Source organism: Myodes glareolus, chromosome 6 (genome assembly GCF_982192425.1).
Source record: "Myodes glareolus chromosome 6, mMyoGla1.1, whole genome shotgun sequence".
Taxonomy (NCBI): Eukaryota; Metazoa; Chordata; class Mammalia; order Rodentia; family Cricetidae; genus Myodes; species Myodes glareolus.
In genome coordinates, this window is record NC_142031.1 from 10,195,478 (window position 1) to 10,208,342 (window position 12,865).

At 38.7% G+C, this 12,865-nt stretch overlaps 1 protein-coding gene across 1 annotated transcript; it reads left to right on the forward strand.

Annotated features, from left to right (window-relative positions):
- The first annotated feature begins 2,476 nt into the window (after window positions 1-2,476).
- LOC148121613 (vomeronasal type-2 receptor 116-like) lies at window positions 2,477-3,379 on the forward strand. The gene has a single exon (XM_087906749.1). The coding sequence runs from the start codon at window positions 2,477-2,479 to the stop codon at window positions 3,377-3,379; it is 903 nt and encodes a 300-aa protein (XP_087762875.1).
- Window positions 3,380-12,865: the final 9,486 nt, after the last annotated feature.

Genomic DNA, 12,865 nt, shown 5'->3' on the forward strand with positions numbered 1-12,865 from the left:
CTTTTAGTTGTTGAATGAATTCTTATCCTGGCATTTGCCCATCTGTTCTTCCAAAAGGTGTGGGTTGTGCCTGTGCCTAAATAGTCTGTTCTTCTAACTGGTATAGTTTTTGTCTCTCCCTGTTCTTCCAAATGGTGTGGTTTGCACTTGTGTCTATATAGTCTTCTAGGTTTACAGGACACTGCTGGCCATTGAGAGGATATTCAGGTGCCAGCTTGTCAACTGATGGGGACTGCACTACAGCAGTGAAGTTACATCAGTTTTAGGGACAGGATCCAGCTGTCTTGCTGGTGCTTTTTTCCAATTGATGTGTCTTGTGGCTGTGCCTATGTAATCTGCTGGGCTTGCAGAGGAGGGCTGGCCACAAGTAGGATGTTCAGGGAATTGGGGTTTTGTGGTGAAGTGGGTCTTGGAGGGACAGAATCTAGTGTGTAACAAGAGTTGTGGTGCAGCCTGGAGGCTGGTCTCGCACCTGCTTGTCAGCTGGTAGGGAGGCAAAAGAATTGTGGAGTTCCACCAGAGGTTGGGGCAGTGCACAGCTGCTTTGCTGGTAATGGAGTGGAATGTGGAGACTCATGAGATATGCCTTGAGGTTTGATTAGGCTCTGAATTTTGTGATGGTCCAGCTGGAAGGCTGCTTGCTCACCTGTTTTTTCCAACTAGTGTGATTTGCACCCATGTTGATGTAGATTACTGTTGACAGAGGTTTTCTGTTATGTCTGGTCCCACAGCTGTGAAGTCCCAAAAATATACAGAAATCTACATTAATTATAAATTCATTGGCCTAGTAGATCAGGCTTTCTTATTAACTAATTCTTCCAACTTATGTTAACTCATTATTATTGTCTGTTAGCCATGTGGCTTGGTACCTTTTATCACTGAGGTATTCTCATCTTGCATCCTCTGCTGGGTGATGGCTATAGACTGAGCATATCCCCTTTCCAGAGTTCTCCTATTCTGGTTGCCCTGTCTGTAATTCCTGCCTGGTTACTGGCCAATCACGATTTTATTAAACCAATACAAGTGACAAATCTTTATAAGGTACAAGATTATTGTACCACTGCATACTACCAGCATTATGAGGAAGGGCTGTCCATGGGGAGGATTGTCAGGTGCATGGGGTTTAGTAGTGGAATGTGGCGTGGAGGGACTGGATTCAGTGGGTGGCAGGGGGGTGGTGCAGCCTGGAGAAAGGTCTCTCACCTACTTGTCAGAGCTTGACAACGGGCAGGTTTAAACTTCTTATGAATAATACTCAGGAGAGAAACATCCTTACTATCAGATGAGGATGAAACCAAAAGCACAATTATTTAATTGCTTTATATATTCAAACATTAAAATTACCTTTACAAGCTTTGATTTCTTATTTCCCCCTCCAACTTACTCCATATAAGCCAATTACCCTCAAATTCATGAGCTCCTTTTTTAGGTGACATGTACACACATACAACTTAATGATTCTGAAGTGATTCTAGCCAGCCCAAGTATGGCAAACACATCTCTAGCAAACCCTGTCCTTCTCTTGCAATTCTTTTGTCTTGCTGTAAACCATTAGATTATTATGGTACCTCAAATATATTTTGCCTTCATAAGTTCACAGGGAGTAGTACTATTAGGAGATGTGGCCTTGCTGGAGATGGTGTGGTCTTGTTACATGAAGCGTCTCAATGTGGAGGCAGAGTTTGAAGTCTCATATATGCTCAAACCACATGCAGTGTGTCTGTTTACTTCCTGTTGACTATGACTCAAAAAATATGAAATCAAATCTCCTTCTCCAGTACCAGGTCCAACTGCCTACCACCACATCCCACCATGATGATAATGGATTGAACATCTGCATTGTAAGACATCCAATTGGATGACTTTCATTAAAGAGCTGCCATGGTTATCGTTTCTCTTCAAAGCAATGTAAAACCTAAGAATCCTAAGAAATTACATTCTTAAAGCTAGCCACCAAGTTCTATTTCCTTATTTAGTTACTTCCTTCTCCTGAGGCTGATTATCATGGTCCAGCTATCAATGTGTGAAATTAAGTAAGCAATAACCCACTTGGGGCTGTCCCAATTTACCTGATAATCAAATTAAACACTTCACACTAAAATGGGGTAACCTGTTTAAGTTATAAATTGCCATTTTAATACACATTATCCCTGTTTCTTCTCTGTCCATATGAGGATCTTAGCCCTCCCTGCACACCTGCACAAATATCTCTTTCACCTCTCCTTTGTTCCTTGTCTTCTCCCTCATCCTTTTTCTCCTGTATTTCTACTACTAATAGTTGTGCTTTCCTGTAACATGAAAAATAGCATAATTAACAAGCATTTAGTAGACAATATTATGGTTGTTTGGTTTCATTTCACTAAAAATAATGAATGAGTACTGTGAAATGGAAGAGTTCCTATGCTGCAAAATCTTTCGGATACATCCTGAAAAAAAGGTGCAGACACTGCAATGTTTTTAAACACACATTTTTAAAATGTCCTGTCAAGAAAAGATTTCAAACTGCACTAATCATAGTTTCCTTTCTTCACCAGATGTGGATCAGTGTGTAAAGTATCCAGAGGACCAGTATGCCAATGTAGAACAGATCCATTGCATTGACAAAGCTGTGAGATTTTTGAGCTATGAAGACCCCTTGGGGATGGCTTTGACCTTGATAGCATTGTGCTTCTCTGCATTCACATCTGTGGTTCTTGGAATCTTCATAAAGCACCATGACACTCCACTTGTGAAGGCCAATAACCAGAATCTCAGCTACACCTTGCTCATCTCACTCATCTTTTGTTTCCTATGTCCCTTGCTTTTTACTGGTTATCCCAATACAGCTGCATGCATCCTACAGCAAATCACATTTGAAATGGTATTCACTGTAGCTGTTTCCACTGTGTTGGCCAAAACAGTTACTGTGCTTCTGGCTTTCAAAGTCACAACTCCCGGAAGAAGGATGAGGTACTACTTGATTTCAGGGGCAACCAACTTTATCATTGTCATCTGTACCCTTATCCAAATTATTATCTGCGCAATTTGGCTGGGAGTTTCTCCTCCGTCTATTGACATTGATGCCAAGAATTACCATGGCCACATCATCATTGTTTGTAACAAGGGCTCAATTATTGCATTCTACTGTGTCTTGGGATTCCATGGCTCCCTTGCATTAGGGAGCTTCATTGTGGCTTTCTTGGCCAGGAATCTCCCTGACACATTCAAGGAAGCCAAGTTGCTGACATTCGGCATGCTGGTGTTCTGCAGTGTCTGGGTCACCTTTCTTCCTGTCTACCATAGCACCAAGGGTAAGGTCATGGTGGCTGTGGAGGTCTTCTACATCTTGGCCTCTGGTGCAGGCTTGCTGGGCTGTATCTTTATCCCCAGTGCTACATAATTTTGTTAAGACCAGAGAGAAATTCCATTCAAAAGTTAAAGGAGAAACCATCTTACTGATGTACTGTTTCTGAAATTAAAAGGGACAGTTGTAGTTTTGGTTCTAAACCACCTGCTATGATGCAATGAAAGATTTATGCATGAACTAGTGACTCTCACTGTTTCTTCTAATAAGGATGTCTAGAAGTGACATACACACTACTTTTATGTGTACGTACGTTGTCTCTTGTAAATTTCAACTCAACCAATTAAGTTACAATACCTGGCTATTGGACATTACTGTCGAGTCGAAGACTTGTTTTCTCTAATATACAATAAGATTTAAAATAAGCTCAAAATCCTTCTATTGATATATGAGTGAATGTGTGACTTCGACAATCATTGAATGCTGAGATTAATGACACACCTACCCCATCACTTAACTTTCTCCCAAATAATAGAGGTAATTCTTCTATTATCCTTTAGAATAATAGAAATGAAGGACTCAAAGAGACAACCACCATACAGGGAAGAAGTATAGAGTGAGACAAGGCAAAAGAACATCTCATTAAGTGTTTCTCAGCAGTTTGAATTTTCCCTTTTGAGAATTTTCCCTTTAGTTCTGAACCCCATATTATAACTGTATTATTTATTTCTTGACACATAGTCTCTTGATTTCTTTATATATTTTTGGATATTTTTCCTCTGTCACATTTGCAGTTAGTAAAAACATTTCCCATTATGTAGTTTGTCTTAAAGGAGCTTTTAAGTTTTGTGAGTCTTTATTTATTAATTGTTGGCCTTATTCTGTACACTACCGAAGTTCTTTTCAGAAATTATTCTTCCAATTCAATAATTCTGAGGGTCTTCCCCATATTCTTTACTACTAGGTTAAATATATCTTGTTTTATACTGAGGCTTTTGATAAATCTGGGCTTGAGTTTTGTGCAGGATGATCAATATGGATCTATTTGTTTTATTCTATATGCAGAGACAACCAGTTAGGCCAGCACCATTTGTTGAAGATACCATAGTTTTCAACTCTGCATTTTTGTCTTCTTTATCAAAACTAGGTGTGCAAAGCTGTGTGAATTTAAACCTAGGAGTTCAATTCAATTCCATTCTATGACTTGTCTCTTTTTATACCAATATCGTGGTTTTAATACTATGAGAATTTAGTACAACATTCAATAAGGAATGATGAATCTTCTAAAAGTTATTTTATTGTTCACAATTATTTAAGCTATTCTGGTTTTGTTCTTCTTTATTAATATGAAGCTGAATATTTTCCTTTGAAGAGTTGTGAAAAATTCAGTTGGAATGGAGCATTCTGATAGTGAAGCTTAGCTCTGTTGTTCTTGTACAAGTTCCAAAATTTTTGCCTTCCTAATATCCTTCACTTTGGATTCTTTTTCTGATTATTTCCTTCATTTACATTTATAGGTCTTAGAATGTTTCTTTAATTTTCTTCCCCTCTTTTACTTGCTTTCTGGTTTTCTTTTTTACCTTATTAATTTTGTCATATACATCTCATTCCGACTTTAGCATTCTCCCTCCCTATTCTCTCCCTGTCCCCAATATACACACCTCCTTTATCCTCTAGATCATTTGCCTCTCCTTTTCCATTCTTAAAAGAAAAGGCCATCCAGAGATAATTACCAAACATATCTTAACACATAAAAAAATAAATCTTGGCATAAACACTCATATCAAGGCTGGATGCCACAACGTATTATGGGGAAATATGCCAAATTCAGGCAAACGAGTGAGAGGCAAACATCTCCCACTCTTAGGAATCCCACAAGCACCCCATGCTACACAACCATCACTGCCTCGATGAATAGGGTACCGAGCCATGTGGCTAGCATAGACAAGAATATTGAGCTAATATAAGTTATAAGAATTAGTAAGTAGTCTAAGCTACTAGGTCAATCAATTTATAATCAATGTACACATCTATGTGATTACTTTGAGCCTTAATGGTTGTGGGAACAGGCAGGACAGAAACCCCGACAACAAATGGTGCCCAACATGTGGACGACTGCATCCACATAAAGCCTGACAGAGTTTGGGAAGTAATTCTAGGCAACAAAGAATAGAGTTAAGCACACACAGCTTATTAATAGCATCATTTTCTCAGGTGGGCTCTGCTTGCTAGAGGCAAGTGCTCTCATTCAAGTGAGGTTTCCTGACTCAGCATTTGCTGAAAAACCTTCCAGCTCTTTAAAGAGGTCCTGCCACAAAGCACTTAAATGGTGTTGATGAAAAGCTGACCCCATGCTTTCTGTTGGTGGCAGGGATCTTGAAATACCATAGAGTTATGGCAATGAACACAGTTCAGGCCAATACCTTTGCCATAAGACTGTAATCTCAGAAGGCTAAGGAAGGGGCTGGATTCACCCATCAAAGCCACAGCTTTAATCCTCTCCATATTGCTTATCAAATTAAAGTTTCATGCGGTCAGAAAAAGAGAGAGATATAGTAAATCAAGAGGCAAAATTAAAGAAAACCTCTTAATGATTTACAGTGTGTTTAAAAATATATGTAGGCTTGGGATAGAAAAGAGAAAGTTTAAAGTCCTTAAAATAAAAAAAGAGAGTAGTTGGGTGTGGGGGCATATGACATTAATCCTAACACTTGGGAGACAAAGGCAGACAGATCTCTGTGAGGTCAAAGAGAGGTGGGACACAGCTTTAATCGGAGCACTTGGGAGGCAGAGACAGGCAGATCTCTATAAGTTCAAGGACAGCCTGGTATACAGAGTAAATTGACCAGGACAAAGATACACAGAGAAATTCTGTCTCAAAGCCAAAAATTAAAAATAAAAATAAAAGAAATAGAGGTTAAAATAAAGCCACATAACGATGAAAAATACACAGAGAGTCTTGATACTGTATGTTATTATGTTCTCTTTAAATTTTGAATGCTGAGGAAGGAGCAACAGCTTCTGAAAAATATTTGTTTATAAATGCTGCTGAATTAAACCAAGATAGGTATTTTATAAATGGAAGGTACTAAAAAAAATTCTTCTCAATGATATCAGACCCAGAAAGACAGACATGGTATGTGTTCACTCATAGGTGATTATTAGGAGTAAAGGATAGGATAACCAAGCTATAATCCACAGCCCCAGAGAGTCTAGATACCAAGGTGAGTCCAAAGAAGGATGGATTTTAATGGGAAGGGGAAGTAAAAATGGTCTCCTGGATAAACTGGGGCCTGGGTGTTAGACGATCAAGGAATGGAAAGTACAGGGAGTTGGTTGGGCAAGCTGGATATGTGAGATAGGTTAGAGGCAGGTTGGAGGGGAACAATAATGATAGATATATCTTGATAGAAAGGGGCATTATGGGTTTGGGGAGAGCCATGTTGCCAGGTTAATCTTCAGGAACCAACAAAATGGCCCCAACTAAGACTTCTAGCAATAGTAGACAGTGTACATGAATTGAATACCTACTGTAATTAGACACGTGACTACCCTAATTGCTATTAGAAACACTCTCCCTATTATCTGATGAAAGCAGATGCAGAGATCCACAGTCTAACACTATGCTAAGTTTGAGAGTCTTACAGAAGATAGGGAGAAGAGACTGCATGAGCTGAGTCAGATTTATCATGATGGGGAGAACCCACAGAGACAGCTGACCTGAATTCATGGAGGCTCATGAATGCTGTACCAGCAGTGAAGGGGTGAGGTTGATTGGTAGTTAAAAATTAACCAGACTAGCTTAATATATACCCTAGAGATTCCCTAACATACTACAAAAGCATTTGTTCTATTTTGTTCATAGCAGCACTATTTGTAATAGCCAGAACCTGGAAACAACCTAGGTGCCCCTCAGTAGAAGAATGGTTAAAAAAGGTGTGGAACATATACACATTAGAGTTTTACTCAGCGGTAAAAAACAATGACATCTTGAATTTTGCATGCAAATGGATGGAAATAGAAAATGCTTCACTGAGTGAGGTAAGCCAGACCCAAAAAGAGGAACACGGTATGTATTCACTCATAAGTGGATTCTAACCATAATTAAAGGTCTTTGAGCCTATTATTCGTGATCCTAGAGAAGCATTTAATGTTTTAATAACTTAGAGTGTTTTATGATATTGAAACACGTCTGCTCTTGGCAGCACCAGCTACTTCAAGAGGAAGATGGGCATCAAAGAGGCTCCTTAAGGAGTTTGATAGCCATTTGGGCAAGAAACTGCTCTTGCCTGGACTGTTGTATAAACTGGACACAAAGAACCTGCAGAGAGAGGACTGCTGAACTTGCCTAAAAGTGAGATGGTCTTTCAGGGTTCCTGATTCATGAAAGAGTCTGTGAGACATTCTGCAGGACACAGCAGATAGTGACTGAACTGCCTTTGAAATTTCCTGCTTCATGGAAATGTCTGCTGGATACTATGGGCCTGTAGGCTGAAGATGGATGCCCCAATGGTACAAAAGAACTTTGGGTGACTGTCCAGGCAGTGAGATGTCTCTGTCATTTCTAGAGTTTGGAAGTTGCGTATTTCTTGTTTACTTAGGTAATAGTAAATCCTTCTGAAGTCTTTGATGGAGTTAAAGAATGGTTAGTTACAGTTATAGTTTTCCTTACTTATGATAAAAGATAAAGTAGATTTAAATATTTTAACTATAATTCTGTTTTTTTAATTTTTTGAGACAGGGTTCTTTGTGGCTTTGGAGCCTAACCTAGAACTAACTGTTGTAGAGCAGGCTTGCCTTGAGCTGACAGAGATCCATAGTTCTTATATATTAAATTAACACATTTCTATCGATCTGTATAACACCACAAGGCTGTGGACTACTGGTAGGTGTCTTTCTCTTTTAGCAGCTACGTGGTTTCTTCTTGACTCTGCCTGCTCTCTCTTTATATCTCTTTCAGCTTGTCTATATTTTGCCCTTCCATAGGTCAAAGCAGCTTTATTCATTAACCAATAAAGGCAACAGATATACAAAAAGACATCCCACATCATCACCCTTTTGCTGCCTAATTGAAAAGGATGGTTTTAACTTTTACATAGTAAAATTATATATACAAAACAGTTATGAAACAAGAATTATAGTTACAATATTTAGTTCATTTACATTTGGCAAATTAAGGAAAACACTCTATCATCTATTCTATTTTGTGAGTCTAAAGTTTTATAACTAATTTATATTTTATCATAACTAAGGAAAACTATTACTATCTGTCTTCAAGTCTTCAAAGACTTTAGAAAGGCATTATATTACCTCAGTAAACAGGAGTTGCAACGTCAACAACTTCTAAAACTCTAGAATTGACAGAGACATCTCACTGTCTGGACAGTCACCAAAGTTCTTCTGCAATGTTGGGGCATTCCTCTTTGGCATACAGGCCCATACTATCTGGCAAACTTTTCAGTGAAGCAGGAAATTTGAAGTTCTGTTCTGCCTAGTGTTGTCAAAGTACATCAATTGTCTTTTTCTGTGTACTGTACAAAGCCTGATCATTTCTTATGTGAATCAGGAACCCTAAAGGACCATCTTTCCTCTGGAAATTTCAGTAGTCACTTACCTGTGTGCCCTGCATGTCCAATTCACTGCATATGATCAATCAGTTCATGCATGAACAGATTTTTGACCAAATAGTTAGTTTTGTCACACTAAAGTCAAATTCCATAATGAGTTTCTTCAAATTCCATCAACCTCTCTGAAGTAATTGGTACTGCCAGAGACAGGCATGTCTCACTGTCAAGAAAAGTCTAAGTTCTTAAAACATTTAAAATGTCATTTCTGTAGGTCTTTGAAGAGTGGAAGATTATCTACCTAACAGAAATATATCTCTATATATCTTGAAAACTTAAGTAACATGACTACAAGCTTGACTATTATAAATTACTCTCTATTAATCTTCTTTTCTTAATTATACATTACATTTTTAAATGACCTGACAAGCACAAACTACCTTAAACAAGACAGAAATGCATATGCACAGTGTACCAAAATTGACCTTAAATCTGTATCAATAGACAAAGATCCATACCAATATAAAGTATTCATGTCTCTATCATATGCTCCTGTATTTTTCATTTATTTTTTTTTATTTTGGAAAATGACTGTGACCATTTTAGCATTTATGCTCAATCCCTTTTAAATAAAAACAAACATTTATAAACATAGCCTTTTTAGGAATTTGAACATTGATTTCTCCAAACTGCTTCCTGTTGTCTGTTGGTTGAAGATGAATGTTAAAAAGAAATACCACACAAGCTCAGAACTGAGCATAATAAAGAATTATTTATTTAGGGTTAGACTCACAGATCACAGTCCTCTGCACAAAATGGAGAAACAGGAACTAAACTCAACAGCTGGAAGAGAGAGAGCAGTGCAAGCTTTACATTAGCATTTAGAGTATAAAAGGCCACACCCAAGTAGGCTGGTAACTTAAAGGCTAATGGCTGAATAATTTCCTACTGCACCTCCCCTTTTTGTTTAAATAAGAGAGTTCTAAGCCTAATACAAAATTATATAAGTAATATTGGAAGGAGGTGCTGAAATTTTCCTGGTAGGCCAAAACCTCATGGTGATACACAGATGAATAGAAATGGTTGAATTAAGATGTAAGAGTTAATCAATAAGATGGTAGAGCTAATGGGCCAAGCAGTGATTTAATGAATACAGTTTCTGTGTGATCATTTTGGTTCTGGCTGACTGGGATGAATAAGTTACTCCCTGCAAATATTAGCACCCATGTGGTCAATGAAAATCCATCTAAAACCCTGATAAATTTTAAAAATTAATTCTCCACACAAAAGAACAGAGTTAAGCATGGTTTCCTAGCATCATTTTTTTGGATGGGCTCTGTTTGCTAGAAGCAAGCAGAGGCATGGCTCCTTTAAGAGATGATTTTCTGATTCAGCCATAGCAGGAAAAAAGCTATGTGGTTTTAAAAATGTGGCTTCTTTGGCTGTGCTGCCAGCGCGAGCTCTGGCTATGAAGCATTTCAATGGCAATTATGTGCCTGAGTGTTTGTGTGCCACTTGGGGTTGGGAGAAAAGTAGCTAAAACCATGCCCATGGCTCAGGGTTCCCTGCCTGGACAGGTGGTGTGATTGGGTCTACTAGACATGAACATACAGGAGGGCATGGCAGATTCCTGCTACCATACACAGAGATATTTCCAGCCCGCACAGTGTGCTGCATGGCAGATTTAGCTACTACACAGATAAAAAGGGTTTATGTACTGCACACTCCTTCTTGGAGTTGAAGTGTTGGGCATGGCTCCTGCCTGGCTGCCCCAGAGCTAACAATGGCCATGCTCCCACCATTTTAAAATTGGAGAAGGGTGGAGCCAGTATTCAGAGCAGCTGCAACCAACCTGCTTACCATTTTAAAAGCTCTTCAACACAACAGAGAATTACAGAAAATGCAACAAGGACAAATTCAGACATAAAAGTACTCTAAATGGGTCACAGTGTTGGATAAATGTATATAAACTTGGGAGAGGGAAAAAAGCATAGAGAGTTGAAAAAGAACTAAAAAGGGTCTTTAAAGAGACAGAGTACAGACAGTCATAGGATAAAAGGAGTAAGGAAAAATAAGCCACATAAAGATGGAAAATTCACTAAGAGTCTGAATTATGTATATTATTGTGTTATCTTTGAATTTTTTGACTGTGTAAGAACCAAGGACCGAGAGATTTCATTGTATGGACTGCTAAGTTAAACCAGCATAAAGGTATCCTGATTCCAAAATTTGAGTCTGAGGTGTGTCACCTCAGCCCCTTGGCACCCTTTTATCCAAGGAGTCCGGGATGTTTGGTTGGAACGCCCCCTCATTAGGAGTTGCTCCAGTTCAGACTCCGCCTCCAAGACAGCCTGCCAAATGGTGACACCTCCCCAGAGAGGGTCAAGACCACTCCCACAAGATAGTCAAACTGCCCCCTCCCAGAGAATGAACATGTGGTGTTTCCATTTCTCCTTCCCCCTCTCCATGTGTTTCCGGAGGGCCACCAGGGAGCACTGGCATCCATTATATCTGGGCATTTTTTTAAATTTGGTTTAATTTGGTCTGATTTGGGTTATTGTATCAGTGGAGAGGCTTATCAGACTAGAAAACATAGAGATTAAAGGTGTGTTCCATCAACAAACTTTCTGATTCTCTGATTCTTCCAATATTTTTACCCCTCTTTTCTGCAGTGCTCCCTGAGTTGTCTATTGGGAGCAGGTTTTTTTGTTGTTAAGATTTATTTATTCATTATGTATACAATGTTCTGTTTGCATATATGTATGCACACCAGAAGAGGACACCAGATCTCCTTATGGATGGTTGTGAGCCACCATGTGGTTGCTGGGAATTGAACTCAGAACCTCAGGAAGAGCAGTCAGTGCTCTTTTTTACTTTTATTTATTTATTTTTATTGATTTATTGAACTCTACATTTTTCTCTACTCCCTTTCCTGCCTCTTCTCTCCCATCTAACCCTCTCTCAAGGTCCCCATGCTCACAATTAACTCAGGAGATTTTGTCTTCTTCTACTTCCCAAGTTGACTAGATCCATTTATGTCTCTCTCTTAGGGTCCTCATTGTTATCTAGGTTCTCTAGGATTGCGATTTGTAGGCTGGTTTTCTTTGCTTTATACTTAAAAACCACTTATGAGTGATAATTGTTTTCCTGGGTCTGGGTAACCTCACTCAAAATGATGTTTTCTAGCTACATCAATTTTCCTGCAAAATTCAAGATGTTGTTATTTTTTCTGCTGCATATTACTCCATTGTGTAAATGTACTACATTTCCCGTATCCATTCTTTAGTCGAAGGGCATTTAGGTTGTTTCAGGTTCTAGATATGACAAATAATGCTGCTACGAACATAGTTGAGCACAAGTCATTGTGGCATGGTTGAGAATCTTTTGGATATATACCCAAAAGTGGTATAACTGGGTTTTTAGTAAGGTTGTTTCCTAATTTTCTGAATAATCGCCTCACTGATATCTAAAGGGAATGTACCAGATTTCACTCCCACCATTAATGCAAGAGTGTTCCCTTTTCCCCACAACCTTTCCAGCATAAGTTGTCATCACTGTTTTTGATCTTGGCCACTCTTACAGGTGTAAGGTAGAATCTCAGAGTTGTTTTGATTTGTATTTCTCTGATGACTAAGGATGTTGAGTATTTCCTTAAGTGTCTCTCAGCCATTTTAGATTTCTCTGTTGAGAGTTCTTTGTTTAGCTCTGCATTCCACTTTTTTACTGGATAATTTGTTCCCAATTTCTTGAGTTTTTTTGTATATTTTGGAGATCAGACTACTGTCTGATGTGAGGTTGGTGAAAATCTCTTCCCGTTCTGTAGGCTGTCATTTTTGTCTTGTTGACCATGTCCTTTGCTCTACAGAAGCTTTTCAGTTTTAGGAGGTCCCATTTATTAATTATTTCTCTCAGTGTCTGTGGTACTGGAGTTATATTTAGGAAGTGGTCTCCTGTGCCAATGTGTTCAAGTGTACTTCCCACTTTCTCTTCTATGAGGTTCTGTGTGGCAGCCAGTGCT